Source organism: Doryrhamphus excisus, linkage group LG2, assembly GCF_037039965.1.
Source record: "Doryrhamphus excisus strain RoL-2023G ecotype Guam linkage group LG2, RoL_Dexc_Guam_v1.1, whole genome shotgun sequence".
NCBI classification, from domain to species: Eukaryota; Metazoa; Chordata; class Actinopteri; order Syngnathiformes; family Syngnathidae; genus Doryrhamphus; species Doryrhamphus excisus.
This window is the reverse complement of record NC_136358.1, coordinates 18,524,475-18,548,872: the sequence shown is the minus strand read 5'-3', so window position 1 is coordinate 18,548,872 and position 24,398 is coordinate 18,524,475. Positions and strand designations below refer to the sequence as shown.

The following is a 24,398-nucleotide window of genomic DNA, read 5'->3' as shown; positions in this document are numbered from 1 at the left end:
TGTATTAAAATTCTTCACTGAAAATAAAGAGTCAAATCCACCGTAAACAAAGCCAATTAGCCTTGTTTACATCGTCAGTCGTTAGCATAGGCGTACATAACCACGCCAATAAAGCGCTGAGAAAGCATTTTATATTCCACCGTGATCCAAGGGAGGGGGCGGGGTCACATTTGTATGGTAGTCACATGATCTGCCATGTTTCACAGTGAGTTTTATCAGCGTAATTGTAATTTCCTGTCTAAAGCGAGAAGTATACTTTGTGTTTCTACTGGCGAATACCCAATCCCCATTAGACTTCCTTTAAATGAACCCCTGATAAGACGGAGGGGAGGCAAACATTTGCCACTTGTGGGTCACTGCCATCCAATCAAGACGGCAAACACGGAGCTCCTGTGGTAGTGCGGGGGGGGGGGGGGGGGGGGGGGGTGGACGAGATAACGGATTTCCTGTCTATCATTACCCTCTAAATGTATGTTGTGCATATACCTGCATGGACTTCCTGGTTAATGAACTCCCTATCGAGCAAACCGTCATAGAACGCCAAGCGCTGGAGATACCTCCTCTCTTCCTGTCATTGCTTTGATATGAATCTCCATTCCTCTTAATGAATCACACCAATCGGGTCCAGCCTGATTTCTCCAGGGGTGTCTCCTAATGGCATTAATTGACTTCCTGTGATTGTATTTTGGGGGGGTGATATCCCCTGTGGTCGACTTATCAGATCATTAGCACATAAAGAAGTCGGCAGGTTAGACGGCAAAAATGTATCAAAGTTGATTTAGTTCCTGTTATGCATCCTAGACTTAAAAAAAAAAAAAACTGGCAGCATGCATGGACACTCACATAAAAACTAATTGATTAAAGTGAGGGCAGCATCACAGCATGGGGGCGCCATTAGCAGGTACAGATGGGCAAAAGGCTCATTGCCGCAAAACATTCACACTAAAAGATGAACTTTCATGGTGTACACCAGGGGTCTCAAACTCAATTTACTTGGGGGGCCACTGGAGGTAGGGTCTGAGCAAGACTGGGCCACATCAGGTTTCCAAAAAACAAAAAATTACCAAAAAAACGCATTTATCATTTATTAAAAACAGAAAAAATAATAAAGTTTGCTTTTCTACAATAAAAGCTCTGATAAAACATTCCACTGTTCTCAAATATGTTAGTTTTTATTTTTCTACACAAAATAAGATGAAAAATAAATCAAGAATAAAGACAATTAAATAAATAAATAAATATAATAATAATAATAAAACGTCAAATACTAAAAACTTAAGAAACCACATATAGTTGGTGGGTAGACAAATTATTTTTTTTCAGATTAAAATGAACAAAGCATTATTAGAGCCCTGTTTTTATGACAAAACATGACTATAGTCACATTTATACTCTATTTATTTACAACATATTGCGCAACTGCAGGGTCTTGAGACACATGCTAACTCGCAAACTAGAGAGCTAGCGACCTAAACGGTAGCCTTCGAGTTATTTCCTTTAAACTTAACTAGCCAAAAGCTTACCACTTCCACACGGAGAGGGGGGATAACTATTAACAGTTATTTAACCTTTAACATGAACATTAATCAAACGTAATAATTTTTTCTGGGTACATGATACCATACAGCATCCATATCAAACTTCAAGGCGGGGGGCCTCAAACTAGTGTCCTGCGGGCCACATGTTTGAGACCCCTGGTGTACACACATGCAAAGATATTAACGAACAAAACGAAACTTTTTTGTATCGTGGGAAGATGGAGGAATATGAGCGAAGAAGAATCTGCTGCAGGGGTGGCATCCACCATGAATGATTCATGAGCGAGTAACAGAAAGGAGGAGGAGAGTTATTCATTATTTTGCTGCCTCTGGTAGGGAGGACGAGCATCTGAGCACATGTCCACAAGGTGGACAGAGTATGGAAGCCATGCGTTAGACTTTACACATGCGTACGATAAAGGAAAGTAAAAGATCATCTTCTCCTGTGCGCCTTCAGGCGTGCTGGGAATAACGATCAGCTTTATTTAGACGTCTATCATGGACAGTCAAGGTTCTGAAATCCCTGTTGTCAAAGATTGCTGGAGGATAGATTAGCAGGTTACGGCTACATAAATAATGGTTTTCGTGCACCCCCCCCCCATATCTAGAAATATGATGGAAAACCACAAGTTCATAAAGTAAAAAAAATATATATATTTTTTTTATTAATTAATGGATTAATTAATAATTAATTATCCTCACGAGGGTCGCGGGCGTGCTGGGGTACATCCTGGATTGGTCGCCAGCCAATCACAGGGCACATATAGACAAACAACCATTCACACTCACATTCATACCTATGGACAATTTGGAGTCGCTAATTAACATTTTGGGAATGTGGGATTGAACCCGAGTCTCCTAGCTGTGAGATCTGCACACTAACCACACGACCGCCATGCAGCTTATTAATTCATATTTTTAATATTTATTAATATAATAATATATGATAATTCATATAACCAAACGACTGCACAGCAGCCGAGTGGTTAGCGCAGAGACCTCACAGCGAGGAGACCCGAGTTCAATTTCATCCTCGGCCATCTCTGTGTGGCGTTTGCATGTTCTCCCCGTGCATGCGTGGGTTTTCTCTGGGTATTCCGGTTTCCCTCCCACATTCCAAAAACATGCTAGGTTAATTAGCGACTCCAAATTGTCCATAGGTATGAATGTGAGTGTGAATGGTTGTTTGTCTATATGTGCCCTGTGATTGGCTGGCCACCAGTCCAGGGTGTACCCCGCCTCTCGCCCGAAGACTGCCCCCCCCCGGACAATTTTGTTAACTCAATGCGGCCAACGAGTCAAAATATTTGCCCACTCCTGCACTACACTGTCAACCTGCTGCAAGCATTTCACACACGTCACTTGACTTGGGTTTGATTTGCTGGAGCCTATCCCACTTTTGTGCACCCAGCCAATCACAGGGCACATATAGACCAAAACCACCATTCACACTCACATTCAGTTTATAATCTCCAGTTAATCTAGCATCCATGTTTTTGGAACGTGGGAGAAAAGAGATGCCCAGACGGGGATCCAAACCGCTTCCACACCCTTCTAATGTTTTGATCCCTACCACAGCCCGTTTAGGCAGCAGCGTAGGGGCAGAGTGGGCGGTGTTGATTTATGAAGTCCTCTCATCCTCGACCGCGGCTTGTGCCGCAACACCTCTTACCTGCGCTTCATTAAGTTCTGCTTTAAGTGTATTATCACACACACTCATTACCTTCCTCACTAGAGTTGTCAAAGAGCTCTCTCTCTCTTTCTACACACACACACACACACACACACACACACACGCTCATTATCCTTTTTTCTGTAGCTAATCTTGAACCCTTAAAGCCATTTTCATTTTCCGTAGCGCCGTCATCACTTTTGCATCACCATTCTCGTATCAAAATCAGACACCTGTGTGTGTGTGTGTGTCTTTTTAAAGTGTTCCCATCCTACTCCGAGATAAGGATTCAGGACAAGACAAAGTAATTGTCATTAATTCTTCTATGTGTGTGTATGTGTGTGTGTGTGTGTGTGTGTGTGTGTGTGGAGGCGAAGGGCACTTACTTATCATGCTGGGACAGCCTGCGCATTGTTCATTATTTAGTGTTTGCCGAGCTGATGAAGGACCACGTGTGTGTTGACGGTGGTGTGTGCTAGCGTGTGTGTGTGTGTGTGTGTGTGTGACGGGACGAGGCTACCGCAGGGGAAAAAAAAAAAAAAAAAAAAGGGACCCCACCTTATCTCATCCCGCCCGCCCTCACGTCCATGCCTCTCCAAATTGGATTTTATATTACAGAAGCAGTCAGGTATGAACAACTCATTTTCCGCTCCCTCTTTTTTTTCTTTTTTTTCCTAAACACCTTTTCCTCCTTCAGTTTCTTGTCATTTAACTCTCAACTTGAGAGCTTTTCTTGTTTTGTTTTCGTCAAACATGCTGCAGAATCCTAATATGCTGTGTTTGTGTGACGCCTAACCGTGAAGGTGAAGATTGTTCTTAGCAGCCATCTTGTCGCCTGTCACTTTGACAGTACAGTATTTACCTGGCAACACATATACAATGTATGTATGTATGATTAGTTATTAATTATCACAACCATTCATTTAGTCACCCACTTTATACCAGGCTCAATGTTTTGGAGGGGATCAGTAATGCTTTTTCCGAAAAAGTGACTATTGACAAATCTTGTGAAAAGACTTTTGGAGTCTGACATGAAAGTACTTTTCGCCCTCTGCTCGTTGCTGGTCGACCCCCGCTTCTAAACGCACCAAACAACGCTTCTTTCTAAGAAAAGAAGTCTTTAGCATCTATGAACGACAGACCAAAGGAACCTCACTGGACCATCCCAGCTGATTTTGGGAAGAGGCGGGGTGCACCCTGGGCCGAACGGGTCGCCAGCCAATCGCAGAGCACATGTAGGTACAAACAGAGATACAGTATGAACCCGGATTTTGCAGATATCTTGACTGTGTGGGCAACATGCTAACCACTAGGTAACTGTGCGTCCCACAGAAACCAAATAGAAAACTCATTCATTAATTTTCTACCGCTTTTTCCTCACAAGGGTCAAGGGTCCCAGCTGTCTTTGGGCGATGGGCGGGGTCCACCCTGGACTGGTGGCCAGCCAATCACAGGGCACATATAGACAAACAACCATTCACACTCACATTCATACCTATGGACAATTTGGAGTCGCCAATTAACCTAGCATGTTTTTGGAATGTGGGAGGAAACCGGAGTACCCGGAGAAAACCCACGCATGCAAGAACATGCAAACTCCACACAGAGATGCCCGAGGGTGGAATTGAACCCTGGTCTCCTAGCTGTGAGGTCTGCGCGCTAACCACTAGACCGCCGTGCCGCTCCAAATAGAAAACTATTATTTCAAAAGAAATACATTATTATAATAGTACTTCCAAGACATCCAACTTGCAGGTCATGTTGCCAGTTTGTATGTGGCGGGCCGGATTCAAACGCTTGGTGGGCCACATGTGGCCCCCGGACCGTAGTTTGCCCACCCCTGGTGTAGCGAATGGCCGACAGCAGCTCCTGTGAATGTTCCCTGCATGGCAACAGAGTAATATTCTACACTGGTTTGTGTCAGTAACGTTACCCTGATGATGCAATAGCCAACAGGAAGTACTGCCAACGCTAACGTGTGAGTCTATCTTATCTTATTTATGTCGTACTTTATGTCGTACTTTTCGGGGTGTCAGGACATCGCCATGTCTCTGTGCTTGTTTACATCAGCAAATCCCGTTGCAGAGGTGCATTCCAAACATATTGGAGGAACGTTCAAGGCACCACAGGAGCTTACAGCAGCCATGAGTGCGCTAAGGTAAAAAAAAAAAAAAAAAAAAAGAAACTGAGGTCTGTGCTATCAGCCGGCAACAGGCGTCAGAGGCCCGAGGCTCTTTTCACGGCGGCAGGTGACTTTCACTGACAAGTCTCATGTCTGCGCCTCACAGATTTCACAGGAGTGCAACAAAATATCAGCATCTCTCAAAGGTGACATTTGCCTACCAGCGTCCTGCCCCCACCCCGCACCCCACCCCTCCGGGCAGCGCTTGGCCACTTACCGCTCCGCTAATAACAACTGGAATAGAATTCATGAATCGCAAAAGAGATGGCGATCATACTCACTGGAGCCCTGATGCAGGCTGGCGAAGAAAGTCTTCAGGCGGCCGGCAAGCCACTCCATGCTCTCGTGGAGGTTGGCCAGGGCCTTCAGGTCGCTGACGTCACGCAGGATCTCGTTCTGGGGGATGAGCTTGTCTCCGAGGTTGCCTGTCAGTACCTCCGACTCCTTGGCGAATGCCGCCCTGCATGATGGGTGGTAAGAGAACCACATTAAAACAAACAAACATAATTATAGGGATGCGATATATGTGTACAGTCGACGCTTGCTATGTCGCGGTTCGAATATTGCTACGTCAATATATTGCATCAAATTTTTTTTAGAAATGATCACTGTTTCATGGTTGATTATGGCCCATTATAAGACAAAAATATTTAATTACACGTAGTATTGTGGTTACTAGGCATCAGAAATGTTTTGAGACATGATGTTAGATTACATTACCTTTCACTCTGCATGGAGAAAACATGCCACGGCTGAGACGTACATGCCGTGGCTGTGGCGTACATGCCGTGGCTGTGGCGTACATGCCGTGGCTGTGGCGTACATGCCGTGGCTGTGGCGTACATGCCGTGGCTGTGGCGTACATGCCGTGTCTGAGACGTACATGCCGTGTCTGAGACGTACATGCCATGGCTGAGACGTACATGCCATGGCTGAGACGTACATGCCATGGCTGAGACGTACATGCCATGGCTGTGGCGTACATGCCATGGCTGTGGCGTACATGCCATGGCTGAGACGTACATGCCATGGCTGTGGCGTACATGCCATGGCTGAGACGTACATGCCATGGCTGTGGCGTACATGCCATGGCTGTGGCGTACATGCCATGGCTGAGACAACATGCCAAGGCTGAGACAACATGCCATGGCTGTGGCGTACATGCCATGGCTGTAGCGTACATGCCATGGATGGGACGTACATGCCATGGCTGGGACATACATGCCATGGCTGTGGCGTACATGCCATGGGTGTGGCGTACATGCCATGGCTGAGACGTACATGCCATGGCTGTGGCGTACATGCCATGGCTGAGACGTAAATGCCATGGCTGGGACGTACATGCCATGGCTGGTACGTACATGCCATGGCTGGTACGTACATGCCATGGCTGGTACGTACATGCCATGGCCAAGACAACATGCCGTGGCTGGCACGTACATGCCATGGCCGAGACAACAGGCCGTGGCTGGCAAGTACATGCCATGGCCGAGACAACAGGCCATGGCTGAGACAACATGCCATGGCTGGAACGTAGATGCCATGGCCGAGACAACATGCCATGCCAGACAGACTCGCCACTGGGACGTAGATGCCATGGCTGGTACAAAAATATTCTGTTTATTAATATAATCCTACTGGTCGGAAATTCACTTATCAGAGTCCGGAACCAATAAACGAGAGATGACTGTATACCGTGTAAAGTCTTCTTCGTCCTCTCTTTTCTGGCGAGTCTGTCTGGGTTGGGCCATGTTGGCCCAGTTTGGGAGGGACTGAAGCAGGCGACTGATGTCCTCATCTTTGGACCAGGAAGCACTGATGGTCAACTTCTCCTCACACTGGACTATCCCCCTGAGGACACATTTATTCAGTCAGTGAATCTCTTCCCAGAATATACCCCTAGTTTGATTTCCACTTGCTACTCGGGTGTATGAACTGGTCTAGCCCAACTTAGCCTAGGCTAAGTTCATCATCGCCATGGGTATATTCAGGGCATCCAGCGGCCATTTGTCCTACTTTACCTGTAGGCTGTGTTGCAAATCTCCTTGTACTCTTTCAGCTTGTCGCAAACCATTTCCAGGAACTGGTTGGAGTAGGCGCTCAGGTCCTGCATGAGATTCATTAAATCCTGGATGGACTTCTCCACCACGACCGTGCTCTGGAGACAGAAGAAGAAGAAGAAGAAGAAGAAATGGAGTGTGTTACCTGCTTGCCTCAGTTCATTGACACATGCAACACCAAGAGTGCAGGCGCTCCACTGGGAGGGGTAATGATCCATGGCGGGGCCCGAGCACCGCACACACTAAGGGGTGTACAATTCAGGCCGTGTCCACATGGTAAGGATCCTGGAATTGTATTTTTATTTACTTTTTTTTTTTTTTGGAGGGTTGAGATGCACTTAATAAATAGTCGCCGGGAACACAGAACGTAATTTCCGTGTGGATGAGAAGCTGAAACAGTACAATACTTTGCCGTTTTGGCCGTGTGGATAGCCTCTCTGTAGCAGGGGAGGGGGCAGAAGACCACACAGCCTGCAGGGATGTAAGGGGGGGTCACAACAACAAAAAAAATATGGCACTTTTACCACTGCTGAGGCTGCGAGGACTGCATTTTAGCATTGATAGATTTTTGGTTGCTTTCTTTAGAAAAATATTACGACGAGGGTCGCGGGGGGTGCTGGAGCCTATTCCAGCTGTCTTCGGGTGAGAGGCGGGGCACACCCTGGACTGGTGGCCAGCCAATCACAGGGCACATATAGACAAACAACCATCACACTCACATTCATACCTATTGACAATTTGGAGTCGCTAATTAACCTAGCATGTTTTTGGAATGTGGGAGGAAACCGGAATACCCGGAGAAAAACCATGCATGCACGGGGAGAACATGCAAACTCCACACAGAGATGGCCGAGGGTGGAATTGAACCCTGGTGAGGTCTGCGCGCTAACCACTCGACCACTGTGCAGTCGTTTGGTTATATAAATTATTATATATTATTATATTCATAAATATTTTAAAAAATATGAATTAATAAGCTGCAATGCGGTTGTGTGGTTAGCACACAGACCTCACAGCGAGAAGACCCGGGTTCAATCCCACCCGCGGTTTTCTCTGGGTATTCCGGTTTCCTCCCGCATTCCCAAAATGTTAATTAGCGACTCCAAATTGTCCATAGGTATGAATGTGAGTGTGAATGGTTGTTTGTCTATATGTGCCCTGTGATTGGCTGGCCACCAGTCCAGGGTGTACCCTGCCTCTCGCCCGAAGACAGCTGGGATAGGCTCCAGCACGCCTGCGTCCCTCGTGAGGATAAGCGGCAGAGAATTAATGAATTAATTAATAAATTATACATTTTACTTTATGAACTTGTGGTTTTCCATCATATTTCTAGATATGGGGTAAAAAAGAACCCACACATGCACGGGGAGAACATGCAAACTCCACACAGAGATGGCCGAGGGTGGAATTGAACCTGGGTCTCCGAGCTGCGTGCTAACCACTCGATCACCATGCTGCCCTAATGCATAAATCTTACTGACAAAATTCCGGCACATGTTGAATGTGTGTGTGTGTGTGTGTGTGTTAAGGTTTACTGGATGATGATTGTTTGGCTTCCTTTGGCAATAATGCATCACAAGTATATTTCCAATATTTCGACAACACGATGAGGGATTCATTATGCAAAACTGAGCAAATGACGTTCCTGAACGTTCCTGGAAAAGGACAGTTGACGGTGGTCCAAGCTGGTGAATGGACAAGACTAAACAATAGAATGCTTCTCTTAGCGCTGGGCTCCCTCGTCTAATTCCGCTCGTTTAACGCAACCATTTGTCTTGGCCACCACAAATCATTAAAAAGTAATCAGCCAAGCGATTGGGGAAGTATTTATTTATTTATTTTTCAATGTCTACTCTATCTTAGTTTGACCATTACATTGGAGAGAACATGCGCTGTCCACTATTGTCGTTCTTAATGATTCATGCTTAAAGGTCAACACAACTGTGCCGTGGAGTGAAAAACACCCATAATGCACTCCGGTGGTTGCCGCAGTACTCCTGGAAACCGGAGCTCGGCTCGCTGTTTTAGAACACGGACCGCCGCAGAGGAATATCTGGCTTTGCAAATGGATGGTCGCTGTTTGATGGCATGTCATTAAGAGCCAAATAGCAACCAGGGATGCACAGCTGACGTCCCGGTGGGGGAGAAAAAGGGGCTGTTAATGCGACAAGCTGCTGCTAAAAGTGCTTGTTTCCTTTAGTGGAGTGAGTTAAAAACACACACAAAGTGGGAATTACATTAATGCACTAAAAGGAAGGATTTTAGTGGAAAAAGAGAATGGGAAGTGGACTTGTGTGTGTGTGTGTAAAGCGTGCCAAACCCTCTTCATGAAGGGGGCGATGGGGTGCCCCTCAAGGTCGCGGTGTTTTAACCCACCAAACCGCTCCACACCGACACCAGAAGGCTGCCAAAATAACACACAAGCTGATTTCCGCCTTCTGGCACACACACACACACACACACATATACACAGTTCGCCCCTCTCTTGGGTAACGGGAGGCAGGAAGGGGCCAGCGTTGGGGGACCTGACAGATCATTCATCAAAGTCAGGGCGAAGAGTCACACATGGAAGACTGGCTCTCTCTCTCTCTCTTCGCGACAACACGCCTGATGGTTCGCGTTTTTGCAACACATGACTACACAAGTCAGTGGCCGTCCTGTCAAGTGTAAAGTCTCAAATTTAGATAACAAATAAGGAACAAAAGGCGTGTCGTGATTGATAAAAGTCATCTGGAATAGCAAGGCTGAACAATGCACATTTTTGGGGTAGCGGCGGTTAATTAGCATCAATGGTATTCATTTTGTATATTGTACGGTGTTTTCCATTGATATTTGATATTTATTGATATTTTACAGTGCTGGGGACCGCAGGACGTAGAATCCAGGTGAGGCTGAACCGCATCAGGTATGGTTTCAAGTCAATCACTACTAAAATACACACCTCACTGGTATGTACAATAAGCTTCAAACGTGCAATACTGGACTTATATGTGCAATAGGATTCATTCAGTCAAGTGAAACTCAGGTACAATATGTGCAATACTACATTTTGTTTACTGCAATTCTACATCTTGGTACTGTATAGGCTATTGTTTTGATGTACATGCAAAAAGTTGGGATCACTATCGATACTGACGTTTGTACGTTTGACGGGTACTATTTAGTGTAGCTGCCAGGTGACTCGTTTTTATGTCCTTGTTAGACCCAGTTTGTGCTGGATTTAAAAGGGATTTTTAGATGGGTTTTCTACTAATCTATTAGCCTTATAAAATGATGAACTATCCCAGCTGTCTAAGGGCGAGAGGCGGGGTACACCCTGGACTCGTTGCCAGCCAATCACAGGGCACATATAGACAAACAACCATTCACACTCACATTCATAGCTATGGACAATTTGGAGTCGCCAATTAACCTAGCATGTTTTTGGAATGTGGGAGGAAACCGGAGTACCCGGAGAAAACCCACGCATGCACAGGGAGAACATGCAAACTCCACACAGAGATGGCCGAAGGTGGACTTGAACCCTGGTCTCCTAGCTTGAGGTCTGCGTGCTAACCACCCGACCGCCGTGCAGCCCGGCTCTTCTTAATGTCTTCCTAAAATGTTCAGTCATTTAGCTTGTAACAAATAACCAAGGCACAGCCATCTTGGGTTCAGGTGGGTCGGTGACCAATGGGGTTAACCACAATAAATATGCATCACACGTCATATTCATATAAAATGCCCAACTTGGACCACAAAATACTGCATTATAATGGTTATGTAAACATAGCAACTAAGAACAATCCCACCCTGACCTCTCGCCTTGCACTTCAAAAGTGCGAAGAGGCGCATCGCCGGCGGCTACACGAGATTGACTTCATAAGAAAACAATGTCTCTTTTTGTCGTGCGGGTCTTCCGACGCGCCTTTGCGTAAGTGTTCTAATTGAAAGATGAGGAGCAATATCACACTTGGCTGCTTGCAGATGGGCTGCCATATTATTACACTTTCCTGCCATTCTCACTCAAAACACACTTACACATGCAAAATGAAATATGGCGTTCTGGCATTAAAACAATCCAAGGAGTTAAAATGTGCAATCGGAGTACTCTGGAAAAAAAAGCCATTATAGTAATTATCTCTTTCTTGGCTTTCGTGTTCATGATTGTAATGGATGGGGAGCAAAACACGTAGAAAACTACGATGCATTTATCGCCACATCTCATTAAGCAAATGTCAAATAAAGAATGTATCTTAGTTGAGGAAACTCAAGGATAAATTCAAGAACTTTTACATTCATTTCCAAACTCTTCCAGTGCATCACTGCTGTGGATTATTTTGATTTATCACTATTATATACATGTTAATCAAATTAATCACAGCTATGTGTGTATGTGTGTAATATTCCTGATTTGTCTGTATTCTATGTACAGAAAGATAACTGACAGGACACAGTTTTATACATATTTGTGTGTATTCAAATCTCCAAATACCATGTCTGTGTACCCTGGTGGTTCCCAAACTTAAAGACTTAAGTCACACTAAACATACATAAGTATAAGTATAAGTATAAGTATAAGTATAAGTCACACAACGTCAAAAATGCATAATTAGGTAGAAAAAAAACATAAGTCGCACAGGAGTGTAAGTCGCACAAGGCCAAAAATGCCAAATTAGGTAGAAAAAAACATACGTAAGTAGCACTGGAGTGTAAGTCGCACAAGGCCAAAAATGCATAATTAGGTAGAAAAAAACATACATAAGTCGCACTGGAGTATAAGTCGCATTTTTTGCGGGTAATTTATTTTAACTAATTGACCAAAACAGACATTACGTCCTCTTGGAAGGCAAGTTCTACCAATAAAAGAATAGAGAACAGGCTGAATAGGTGTAAGATATGCTAACACAATGGTTATTCAGCTACACAAAAAATAAACATGAACAGAAAAGGTGTCCAGTGTTTATGGAACATAAACACTTTTTTCATTTAGAAGTCGCTCTGGAGTATAAGTCGCAGGAACAGCCAACCTATGAAAAAAAGTGCCACTTATAGTCCGGTAAATACGGTAAATGAGTCACCTCCATGGACAGGCTAATTTTCCATAGCCCTGTTGGTAACGTTGGAAGTGATGCTATGAAAAAGTTACGTTATCGGCCCAAACCTTCCATCCTGCTTAAAACCAAAGGGCATGTTTGTGCTTGTGGCTGACATTTGGAGCCCCCCCCCCCCCCTCCTCTTTCTGCAAACCCACTTCCAGAGGCAAAAGAGGACTACTTGCTGCACACAGCCGCCCCCCGGGTTGCAGTTTCTGACATTTAGAAGTCACTGTGTTTTGACTGCAAACACAGGCGAACTCTATTATATTTGAATAATGTGCATATTATGACAAAGCGCAGCCTTTTGTGTAGGTGAGGAAAAGAACATCTGCCTGGAGCACACGTGTGTTTGCTGCGAGATAACCGAGCCGAGGTAGGGCTGCCGAGGAAAAAGAAACACTCCTGGGCCGGGGTGGGAGGGTGAGTCACTTCAGTGGGAATAAAAGTCTCCAAGTTACAGGCCACGGTGCTTATCAACACAGACTCAATACACACAATTGAATGCTGCTTTAATGTTGGCAGTGCACGGACTCCGCTAGCAATAGCCCTGCTGTTCATTTCACAACAGCACACATGAGAGCTAGTTAGCCTTTAATCCAAAGTCATGAGAAGTCAAGTCTCAAGTCATGAGAAGTCGAGTCTCAAGTCATGAGAAGTCGTGTCTCAAGTCATGAGAAGTCGTGTCTCAAGTCATGAGAAGTCGAGTCTCCAGTCATGAGAACTCGAGTCTCCAGTCATGAGAACTCGAGTCTCCAGTCATGAGAATTCGTGTCTCAAGTCATGAGAATTCGTGTCTCCAGTCATGAGAATTCGTGTCTCCAGTCATGAGAAGTCGAGTCTCAAGTCATGAGAAGTTGAGTCTCAAGTCATGAGAACTCGAGTCTCAAGTTATGAGAAGTCAAGCTAGTTAGTCTTTAATCCAGTCTTGAGTCGAGTCTCAAGTCATGAGAAGTCGACTCTCAAGTCATGAGAAGTTAAGTCAAGTCATGAGAAGTCGATCCTCAAGTCATGAGAAGTCGAGTCTCCAGTCATGAGAAGTCGATTCTCCAGTCATGAGAAGTCGATTCTCCAGTCATGAGAAGTCGATTCTCCAGTCATGAGAAGTCGAGTCTCCAGTCATGAGAAGTCGAGTCTCCAGTCATGAGAATTCGAGTCTCAAGTCATGAGAAGTTGAGACAAGTTCCAGGTCAAAGGTCCGAAAGAGCTATTACAAGACATAAGCAGTGGTAAATACTAACCAAATTTAAAGACGTTTTAACAACATAACAATCTATTAAATGTGATAATGCATTTTTTAACACGACTCAGTGGGTATCTGAAGCAGATTAATTGGATTGACATTATTTTCTATGGGAAAATGCGCTTTGTTTAGAGTCCGTTTTGGTTTGAGTCGGACCTTATGTAACAGATGTACGCTAACCAAGTCCCCACTGTCCTGTAATCATGTGTATTCCGGTATAAAAGCAGCGTCTTTGTGTCAGGTGCTGCAGAAAAGCTTTCATATTAAATGGAAGCAATTTGCACTCCTTTCATTAATAGCGCATGTTCTTGTTGTGTTGCTGAGATTGAAGCACGTTTTGCGTGTTTTTGTGTACAAAATCGTCCTTTTTCACCCTCCCACTCACGCTCAAGTGCCAATCACGGGGCACGGCTGATGCAGCTAACAGGTGTATTGTGTTGTGATTGCCGCACCCGCTGGGGGCTTCATAAAACACACACACACACCTCCCTATTTGTGTATGTCGGCAATCAGCAGGCAGCAATCACACACACACACACACACACACAAAACAAGCAACACACAAATAAGCCTTTCCTACACACATCATCACAAACAATAAAGGTCAGTGTCATTACGGGAGGTGGCGCTTCTGGCGTAAAAAGGGAATATGCAACAGAAAAGGTCAACATCATTAACGTTGGCAGACTGTGATACAAAGCGTGCTCCATCACACATTCAATAGTGAGGATGGCAAAATAAAGGAAGTTTGGAGGCATCGCTAGGAAACGAATAAGGAGACATCAAGAGACATGGCCGCTGTGCTGATGAATGTGTTGTGCATACAAACGGATTTCATGAATGGGTATGAAATTCCACAGGTTGAAGCTCTATGTTGTGTTTGTGTCACGTGCTGCTCTGGAGATGCCGTATTTAGACATCGCATGAGGCATTTCGGGTCAGAGATTAGGACAGGGAATCCCAAACTTTACCGACTCGGGGTCCACTTGAAAATCTAAAAAATGTCCGCGGCCCACCTATAAACAGTACATAGACCAAATGCTGTGGTCTCAGAGCACTTTATTATTATTATTATTATTATATTTAAAAAATAAACATAAAATAAAATAAAAAATATATATTATTATTATTATAATAATAACAATCCAAGAATCAGGATTGAAAGGAAAGCATCCCCCTGCTTTCATTTCAATCCTGAGCAAGGATTGAAAGGAAGCCCAGACGAAATGCTGTGTTCTCAGAGCACATAATAATAATAATAATAATAATAATAATAATAATAATAATAATAATAATAATAATAATAATAATAATAATAATAATAAGAATAAGAATAAGAATAAGAATAATTGCTCTGAAAACAGCATTTCGTCTGGGCTTCCTTTATCCCCTGCTTTATCCTGATTCTTGGATTGTTATTATTATAATAATAATATATTTTAATTTTTTATTTTATTTTAATTTATTTTTTTATTTTATTTTATTTACATGTTTATTTTTTAATAATAATAATAATAATAATAATAATAATAATAATAATTATTATTATTATTATTATTAAGAATCAGGATTAAAATGAAAGCAGGGGGATAAAGGAAGCCCAAACTTTTAATCTAATTAATTCTAATTAATTTCATAACTTTCATAACCAAGACTGGCATGATGACCAGAGACCTATGTTCCAATCATAAATTGTATAAGGTTGCTAAAATATTGTGACAGGTCAATAACACTCAATAGTTTATTGCTTATGCCTATATATATATATTTTGTAATCGTGCAATACTTTACAATAAAAATATTTTTATATTAAATAATTAATTTAATAATATTTAAAAAATAATATTTTCAAAAATGAATCATATTTTTAAGGCCCATCTGCAGTACCACCATACCGGTCCACACTTTGGGAATCACTGGATTAGGACATAAGGTCCAAAAATGATGTAGCTCCTCAGGCAAGGAACCATATTTGGTAACACGAGTGGGTGTTTAAAAATGACCAAATGTGTGATTTGATACTGAAGACGGTCATAACATGAAATCTTAAAACATGAAAACTTAATAGCCCTTTTCACAGACCGAAGATCAAACGAACGAAGAAAAGGCAGCATTTAAAATGTTAGAATGTAAAAATGTATCATTATTATTATTTAATGATTATTATTCAATGATATGCCTTTTAATAATACAAAATACAATACATAAAAAATATATACTTCCTGTGGGGCTTATGTGAGGTACGGGTGGTGTTGCTGTATGTGTGTGTGTGTGTGGGGGGGGGGGTTACACCATGATAAATGGAGCCAATCTGAGGAGCCATCCAACAGGGTACCGGTACTCCTAGCTCGCCTACATTCTGCTTCTATTCTGCCTCCATCTAACTCTAATTAAATGAATCAATCAGAGGCGAAGAGAGCAAAGCAGGACAGATAGCACCTCTCCGCTACGTGTGTTGGACTCCTCCAACATCTGATTCAAATGGAAGAAACATAAAAGGAGGGGGGGGGGGGTGCTTGTGGCTTATCAGCGGCAGCACGTGAATGGACATTCACCTCTATGGACATGAACCTTATCTACTGGTCCTTGTGGTCTACACGTATATAAACATACAGATCTTATTGTCTTATTATTACTGTTTGATATGCTGTACATGCATGATACACAGCGGTCCTGTGGGAAACCACTGTGGGCTTGTGATAGTCAAATCAACCCCCATATCAATATTACTTATTAACCCGGTGCTGCATGGTATACTGATATTTACTTTCACCTTGACTCCGGTGCAGTTATTCCCACTGGGTCACTTTGGCTCAGACAGACCTGACACAGGATTCCAATAGTAAAAAACCTTTGCAAAATGGAGCCATAAATAAGCATATTGAACATATTTATTATTTATTTCATTGGAATTAATTTGATGTTATTTAGGTTTAATATACTGCACTTCAGGCATTGAATGTTTTGATTGCTAACTTACACTTTATAGCGGTGGACAAGCAACTAATATTTTGACCAGTTTTGGCCGTAAAGTCAAACCTTTATTTTCTAAAAGGACCAGTTTTAGTGCAATTCAGTTCTGCTTCAGTTTTTGTACAATGTTGTCCCTCTATTGTATGGTTCCACGCCATTGAGTGCCCGAGTAAAGCACCCAAAGCATTGCTGACTCACATCACTTTATTATTGAGTGCTACTTTTAAATAACAAAATTATTAAAAAATAATTACAATTTAAATTATCTCCTATAAGAAAAAATACTGTTTTTGTACATATTGATTTAATTTATTTCTTTTTTTTGCCACACTAAAACGTTTCAGATCACCAAACAAATAAATTTAAATATATTTAAATATGACATGACATATATGACAACACAACAGAATACAGAAGTTTAGTTACAGAAAAATACTTTTTATTTTAAAATTTTATTTAAAATAATAATTTTAATTTAAAAATGTTAAATCTAAAAATTTTAATTAAAATTTATTTTTAAAACTAAACTGAAGTTTAGTTTTAAAATGAAACTTTTTATTATTATTCTTTTTATAATTTATTATTAGTAGCAACAACTGCAATCAAGCGTTAACTTGCAATGAGTGTCTTGAACGTCCGATTAAATGTCATGCCACAGCATCTTTACAGGATTTGACTGGTCTTAAAATTGTGATCAGGAGCGTATAAACACTAAGTTTCCCATTGGACGGGACCACATGCTAAATGCTAACACCGCCCACTGCTCACATAGGCGTCGGCGCATGCTCCAGTGGCTCCAGTGAGCAGATGCGTCCATAAAGCGTGCTCCCCGATGGTTTCCCATATGTGTCTGCAGCCCCGCTCCGCGAGTGTGTGTTTAATGTGCTGAAACTATATTGAGTTCTCCCCCATCAGCACCCTCGGGTTATCATGCCAGCCACGTGTGTGCATATGTGGCGCTCCATGATAACACCTGGCGTACTTGATGGAGAGCTCACACTGTACAAACGTACACACGCACACAAAAAAGTAGACACAAAGACATCTGCTACCTGAGTGGAAACCCTTGGCAGAGGTTTTACTGCGGAGCTGCCATAATCTTTAATCATGCGCTGCAGTCACGGAAGCCATGGGTGAGGACAAAAAAATGACTTAAGTTTATATTTGCTAGATAAAAAAGCGGCAGACTACGTTGTTACAAAGAAAAGACAACCAAGTCAATAAAAACTATTCATTCATTCATTTTCTACCACTTTTTCCTCACAAGGATCACGGGGGTGCTGGAGCCTATCCCAGCTGTCTTCGGGCGAGAGGTGGGGTACACCCTGGACTGGTGGCCAGCCAATCACAGGGCACATATATTCAAACAACCATTCACACTCACATTCATACCTATGGACAATTTGGAGTCGCTAATTAACCTAGCATGTTTTTGGAATGTGGGAGGAAACCGGAGTACCCGGAGAAAACCCACACATGCACGGGGAGAACATGCAAACTCCACACCGAGATGGCCGGGGGTGGAATTGAACCCTGGTCTCCTAGCTGTGAGGCCTGCGCGCTAAACACTCGACCGCTGTGCAGCAAGTATGAACATCCATTCATTCATTTTCTACTGCTTATCCTCATGAGGGTGGCGAGGGGTGCTGGAGCCTATCCCAGCTGTCTTCAAGCGAGAGGTGGGGTACACCCTGGACTGGTGGCCAGCTAGCCAATCACAGGGCACATATAGACCTAGGGTGGAATTGAACTCCGGTCTCCTAGCTGTGAGGCCTGCACGCTAACCACTCGACCACTGTACACCTTATTAATTTATTTATTAATTCATTCATTTTCTACCGCTTATCCTCACGAGGGGTGCTGGAGCCTATCCCAGCTGTCTTCGGGTGCAGTACACCCTGGACTGCTCCTTATTAATTCATATTTTTAATATTTATTAATGTACTATTATAATAATGTATTTCTTTTGAAATTGTAGTTTTATATTTGGTTTTTGTGGTACGCACAGTTACCTAGTGGTTAGCATGTTGCCCACACAGTCAAGATATCTTCAAGATAAGGGTTCATACTGTATCTCCGTTTGTACGGATGGCCGAGGGTGGAATTGAACTCGGGTCTCCTAGCTGTGAAGTCTGCGCGCTAACCACTCGACTGCCGTACAGCCCGGTTATACAATATATTTACGTAAAATACTATATTATTGTAAATATCAGCTATACATTCATACCTATGGACAATATAGTAGAGTCGCTAATGAAGCTAGCATGTTTTTGGAATGTGGGAGGAAACTGCAGTACCCGGAGAAAACCCACACATGCACGGGGAGAACGTGCAAACTCCACACAGAGATGCCCAAGTGGAGAATGGAACCCAGGTGTTCCCGATCTCCTGACTGTGAGGCTAACATGCTAATTATGCTAACTGCCTAGCAACATTGTGCACCAATAATTTGCCATCCACTCTCATCGTGGTACCTTGGAAGTTTTTCCTCAGCGTGAATCAGCATCCAGGAGTAACTTTAGTACCTCACTCATGCATTTGAATGTTTTGAAAGGTTTAGCTCTGAGCCTCAAGTACCTTTTTGTTTCGACATTAAGCTTTTTTTCTTTACTGAAAACGAGGCACTTCCTGTTTGATTGCCTGGAGAAAGTTTCATTTCTCGGCGTAATAAAGATTTCCTTGTGCCAAAATGTAAAAATTAATTTCCCCAATCACCAATCACGGCATTTTGTTCGTCCCTAAGGACAACACAGGAAAAGGCTCTCATAATGAAAAACTAGCCGCACACAGGTAAGCAAACAATGATTCTACAATGAAAAAAAAAAAAAAAAAGGAAGTGAAAGCACAGCGCAGAATTGTGCCGGGCTCTTTTATTCAGTCCAATTAAAACCCCCCAAAAAAGCCCAAACACAAGGAGTGCTTTATTGCGCTCCACACTATCAGCAGAAAGGCTCATTAGCCACAGCAGCATAATTAGCAAGATGCTGCACTCCTCGCGTGAAGGAGGGGCCCGAGCCGTAAACAAACCCTGCTGAACTCCAAACACCCACTGCCTCACACTAGCGCTGTAATGAACTGATGTTTGCCGCATGGAAGACAACACACGCACTACCTCGATTTGACAGCGTCTTTCTTCACTAAACAAACACAATTAAAGTGTACGCGCATGCGGGGAAAAAAGGCATTTGGACAAAAACGCCAACATGTCTGACAGAAGGGCTGTGGATGGATATTTACCAACTGTTGGGATTCGCACTTTGGCACTCCGATCCTCAACCCGCCGACTGCCAGAAGTGGCATAAAGCCATGCGGGCCAGCCGGTATTGCTGTTAACATGCTAGTTCCTCACCTGGAGCACGGGTCTCTGGACGCCCAGAAGCTTCATGGTGTCGGCGCTGGCGAGGATCTTCAAGGGGTCGGCTGCCTTGCTCACTGCCTCGATTTCCTTGTTGATCTCCGTTCGCACCTAGTAAGGGGGATTTGAGTTTTTTGAGATGTGTGTCGCCAAAACCGGAGTCTGTGTGTTGCATCGCTAACCTGGTTGAGAAAAAGGTCGTTGATGTAGTACGTCAGGAAGGTGCGGAGTTGGCACTGCTTGACCTGGCCCGCCCCCATGTTCATCTCGATCTCATGGATGAACCTGAGAAGGAGAGTCACAAAATATTACTAACTCAGCAATTGGCACTGCGTTTGAACACCAAAAAAGGCAGCACAACATGTAACAGGTCAGTAAACAGAAATAGAGCAACTACTACTACTACTACTACTACTACTACTAGAGTAATATGACAGTGACAGTTACTATGGTACCCATTATGTCATTGTATGGTCATATCACCTCGTACTTTGGTAGTACAGAAGCACAAAAAAAAACAAATGTGACATTTTTTTTTACAAAAATAAAACAATAATAATAAATTCTTAAAAATTAATAAAAAAAATAATAAAATATATATTTTTTAAAACTTAAATTATATTAGAAAGGCAGGTCATATCACCCCGTACTTCGGTACGTGACAAAAACAAAATACTTTTAAAAAAAAAAAACCCTAAAACTATATTAGGAAAGCAGGAAGTGAACAAATATAACAGTTACTGATTGTAAAAGTGACAGTTGCTATGGTACCCATTATGTCATTGTATGGTCATATCACCTTGTACTTCGGTATGTGACAAAAAATTTAATAATTAAAAACAAAAATTTATAAAAAATTTATAAAATAAATAAAATAAAATAAAAACTTATATTATATTAGAAAGGCAGGAAGTGAACAAATGACACTATAAAATAATAAAAAAATAAAAATAAATCAAATAAATTAACTAAAATAAACAAATAAATAAATGATATTAGGAAAGCAGGAAGTGAACAAATGTAACAGTTACTGATTGTAAAAGTACCAGATGGAGGGGTAGGATTTAATAAGCTTTGCTTCTTCCTACTCCTTTTGTGGAACTGTGAACTGATTATGGGATGCATTCAATTGTAATCTGATGCATGTTCAAATGAAATTAAACCATTACCATAACTACTATTGCATAAGAAAAAGAGCAAGAGTGGCCCCCGACCTTTGTGTGCACACAAAGAGGCCCATTCATGTCATTTCTGTCAAACCAAACCGATGAAAACAAAAGAACGAGAGATGTGCACTCCAGACCTCATCGCAATCTAATGCAACGGTCATGCATAAAACAACGAAAAGCAAAAGTATCAACAATGTGCCTCCCAGATGTCCAGATATAGGTCGTACGCTTAACGTATGGCTTCACCGAGGCACCTCGTTTGTCAGGATCGCTGGCCACTGACCTCGTCTGGAACGCGCCACAGGCGCGACGTCACACAACAGCGGGCGCCTTCTCGAGCGAGCGGCACATATAAATGCGCAAATAAATCAAAACGCCTCACAAAAAAAAAAAAAAAAAAAAAAAGCGTTGTGGTGACCTACAAGACGTGCGCTACGCATGACCCCCAGACAACAAAAACAAAAGCGGGGGTTATGTGAGGAGAAAATGCTGCAAAGATGAAAGATTCCCTTGTTAGACACAGCGGAGAGATTCCTTTTGTTAGGAGTTGAAATGATGCAGAGCTAAAAGTTGCGTCACCGCAAACAAGCACAGGCCAGCCAGGGGAAAGCGAGGACTTCGGATGGTTAGGAATTCGGCAGTTTTGTAAAACGCTGTTTATACTATACCACAATTTGCCCTGGCAATGCATGTCATTTATTTATTTGGTTTCAATGCAGCAGTAACACACCTTATTTCTAAAATCACATATACTACGTTAAAAAGTCATAGCATTTCAGTATGTGGAATCAAACTATGGAATGGATTGAGTAAGGACCTCAAACAATGCACAACGATGAGCCATTTCAAGAAACAATACAAGCAGTTGATGTTTGCTAAATACAAGGATGAAGAGTCTTCAACCAGTCATGATGTGCTATATATATATATATATATATATATATATATATATATATATATATATATATCACTATATTGACACTTACTATGGTACCCATTATGTCATTGGATGGTCATATCACCTCGTACTTCGGTACGTGACAAAAAACAAACCAAAAAAAAAAAAACCTAAAACTATATTAGGAAAGCAGGAAGTGAACAAATGTAACTGTTACTGATTGTAAAAGTACCTACTACTACCACAGTACTATGACAGTGACAGTTACTATGGTACCCATTATGTCATTATATGGTCATATCACCTCGTACTTCAGTACGTGACAAAAAATTAAACAATTAAAAAAATTTTAATAAAATAAAAATTTATAAAATATTTATAAAAATAAAGAAAATACAAAACCGGCACAACATGTAACAGGTAAGTAAACAGAAATAGAGTAACTACTACTTCTACTACTACTACAGTACTATGACAGTAACAGTACTATGACAGGAACAGTTACTATGGTACCCATTATGTCATTGCATGGTCATATCACCTCGTACAAAAAAATAAAAAAGAAATAAATAAATACAATAAAAATGTATAAAAAATTACTAAAAAATTAAATTAATAAAAAAATTATAAAATACATTAAAACAACATTAAATTATATTAGAAAGGCAGGAAGTGAACAAATTTTAAACTGGTTAACTGACTCAAATTGAACAGAATGAGGTTCCATAGCGTGGCAAAGTTAGCATGTCAGTACATCCGCATCCAAGCCATTCTTGCCTTTATTATTATTATTCCTCATTGGCGCCAAGGAAAAACTTATTTCTTGGTTAGCTCTGAGCCTCCGGCCATTCAAGCACACTAGCCAGCATTTGCACCCAATTAGTCAGCAAGACTGGAGGCCTTTTGTGTATCAGGGAGAGACTGTCTAAACCGACTGCAAATCCTTTATTGATTCTCCAAACTGGACCGCAGAGGAGAGTGGGAGAAAACTCTTCTGTGGCCTAATTAAAGCTGTCGTGAAAAAAATGGAGAAAAAAAAAACAAAAAAACAATGGAGTCCTGATAAACAGCTCCTCTCTATAAATATGTACACAACTTAAAAACACCCCCCCCCCCACTGTTATACCCTACACCGTTCAAGGGAATATTTCTGCTGACAACTTCATCTGTAACAAATCGATTTGGGGACAAAAAGTTGCCACTTTAAAAGCGAGCCGACTTGCCCCGAGATCCATCTCGGGCTGTCATTACTGTCATTGTTTTCGATACGAGCGTCAAGATGATGGATCTGCGAGTTTGTGCGTGAACGCAGATGGATTTTTTGCAGACAGAGGTGATAACATTTGAGTAATACGGCAGGGCCTGAGCAGTAAAAGTACCATCTGGAGCCGAGGAGCCGAGGAAGTGAGGAGTCGAGGACACCGGGCTTAGCTGGGATGAAATGGCGGCGAGTCGCCGTGTCAGGACGATTTTGTTTATTAGCACTAAAGCTAAGCTGATGACAAAAGCACTCAGCAGATAATAGAACCGGACGACTCAAACCTACACATCAGAAACATCCGCCCGGGTTGCTATGGCGACCACAGAGACCTGAGTGTGAAATCTTAATAACCTTAAATAATTCACTTACCCGGCCTGACGCCACGCTCGGCCAAACACTGACATGTAGCAACGTTGTAATACAGTAGCGGGCGCCATTGACCGCCAAAGCATCATGAACAGCGATCAGCACTTTCTAATGCTGATTGCTGGGAAACATATTTTGACTTTCATCAAATAAATAAATAAAAACTATATTATGAAAGCAGGAAGTGAACAAATGTTGCTAAATACAAGGATGAAGAGTCTTCAACCAGTCATGATGTGCTATATATACAGTGCATCCGGAAAGTATTCACAGCGCTTCACTTTTTCTACATTTTGTCATGTTACAGCCTCATTCCAAACTGTATTAAATTAATCTCTTACCTCAAAATTCTACACAAAATACTCCATTATGACAATGTGAAAAAAGGTTTTTTTTGACATGTTTTGAATTTATTAAAAATAGAAAACAAAAAAATCACATTTACATAAGTATTCACAGCCTTTGCCATGAAGCCAGACCAGAGAATTTTGTTTCTCATGGTCTGAGAGTCATTCAGGTGCTTTTTGGCAAATTCCAGACGGGCTGCCATGTTCCTTTTACTAAGGAGTGGCTTTTGTCTGGCCACTCTACCATACAGGCCTGATT

General features: G+C 42.2%; 1 protein-coding gene across 1 annotated transcript in view; it reads right to left on the bottom strand.

Moving 5' to 3' along the window:
• The window catches only part of exoc4 (exocyst complex component 4), an 89,899-nt gene that overhangs the window by 15,162 nt on the left and 50,339 nt on the right, over positions 1 to 24,398 (bottom strand). The window contains exons 12-16 of the mRNA XM_058077159.2: positions 20,281 to 20,383; positions 20,093 to 20,209; positions 7,414 to 7,550; positions 7,088 to 7,243; positions 5,674 to 5,852 (exon numbers count right to left, since the gene is read on the bottom strand). Of these exons, the coding sequence (XP_057933142.2) occupies positions 5,674 to 5,852; positions 7,088 to 7,243; positions 7,414 to 7,550; positions 20,093 to 20,209; positions 20,281 to 20,383 (692 nt within the window). The remainder of the gene's footprint in view (positions 1 to 5,673; positions 5,853 to 7,087; positions 7,244 to 7,413; positions 7,551 to 20,092; positions 20,210 to 20,280; positions 20,384 to 24,398) is intronic.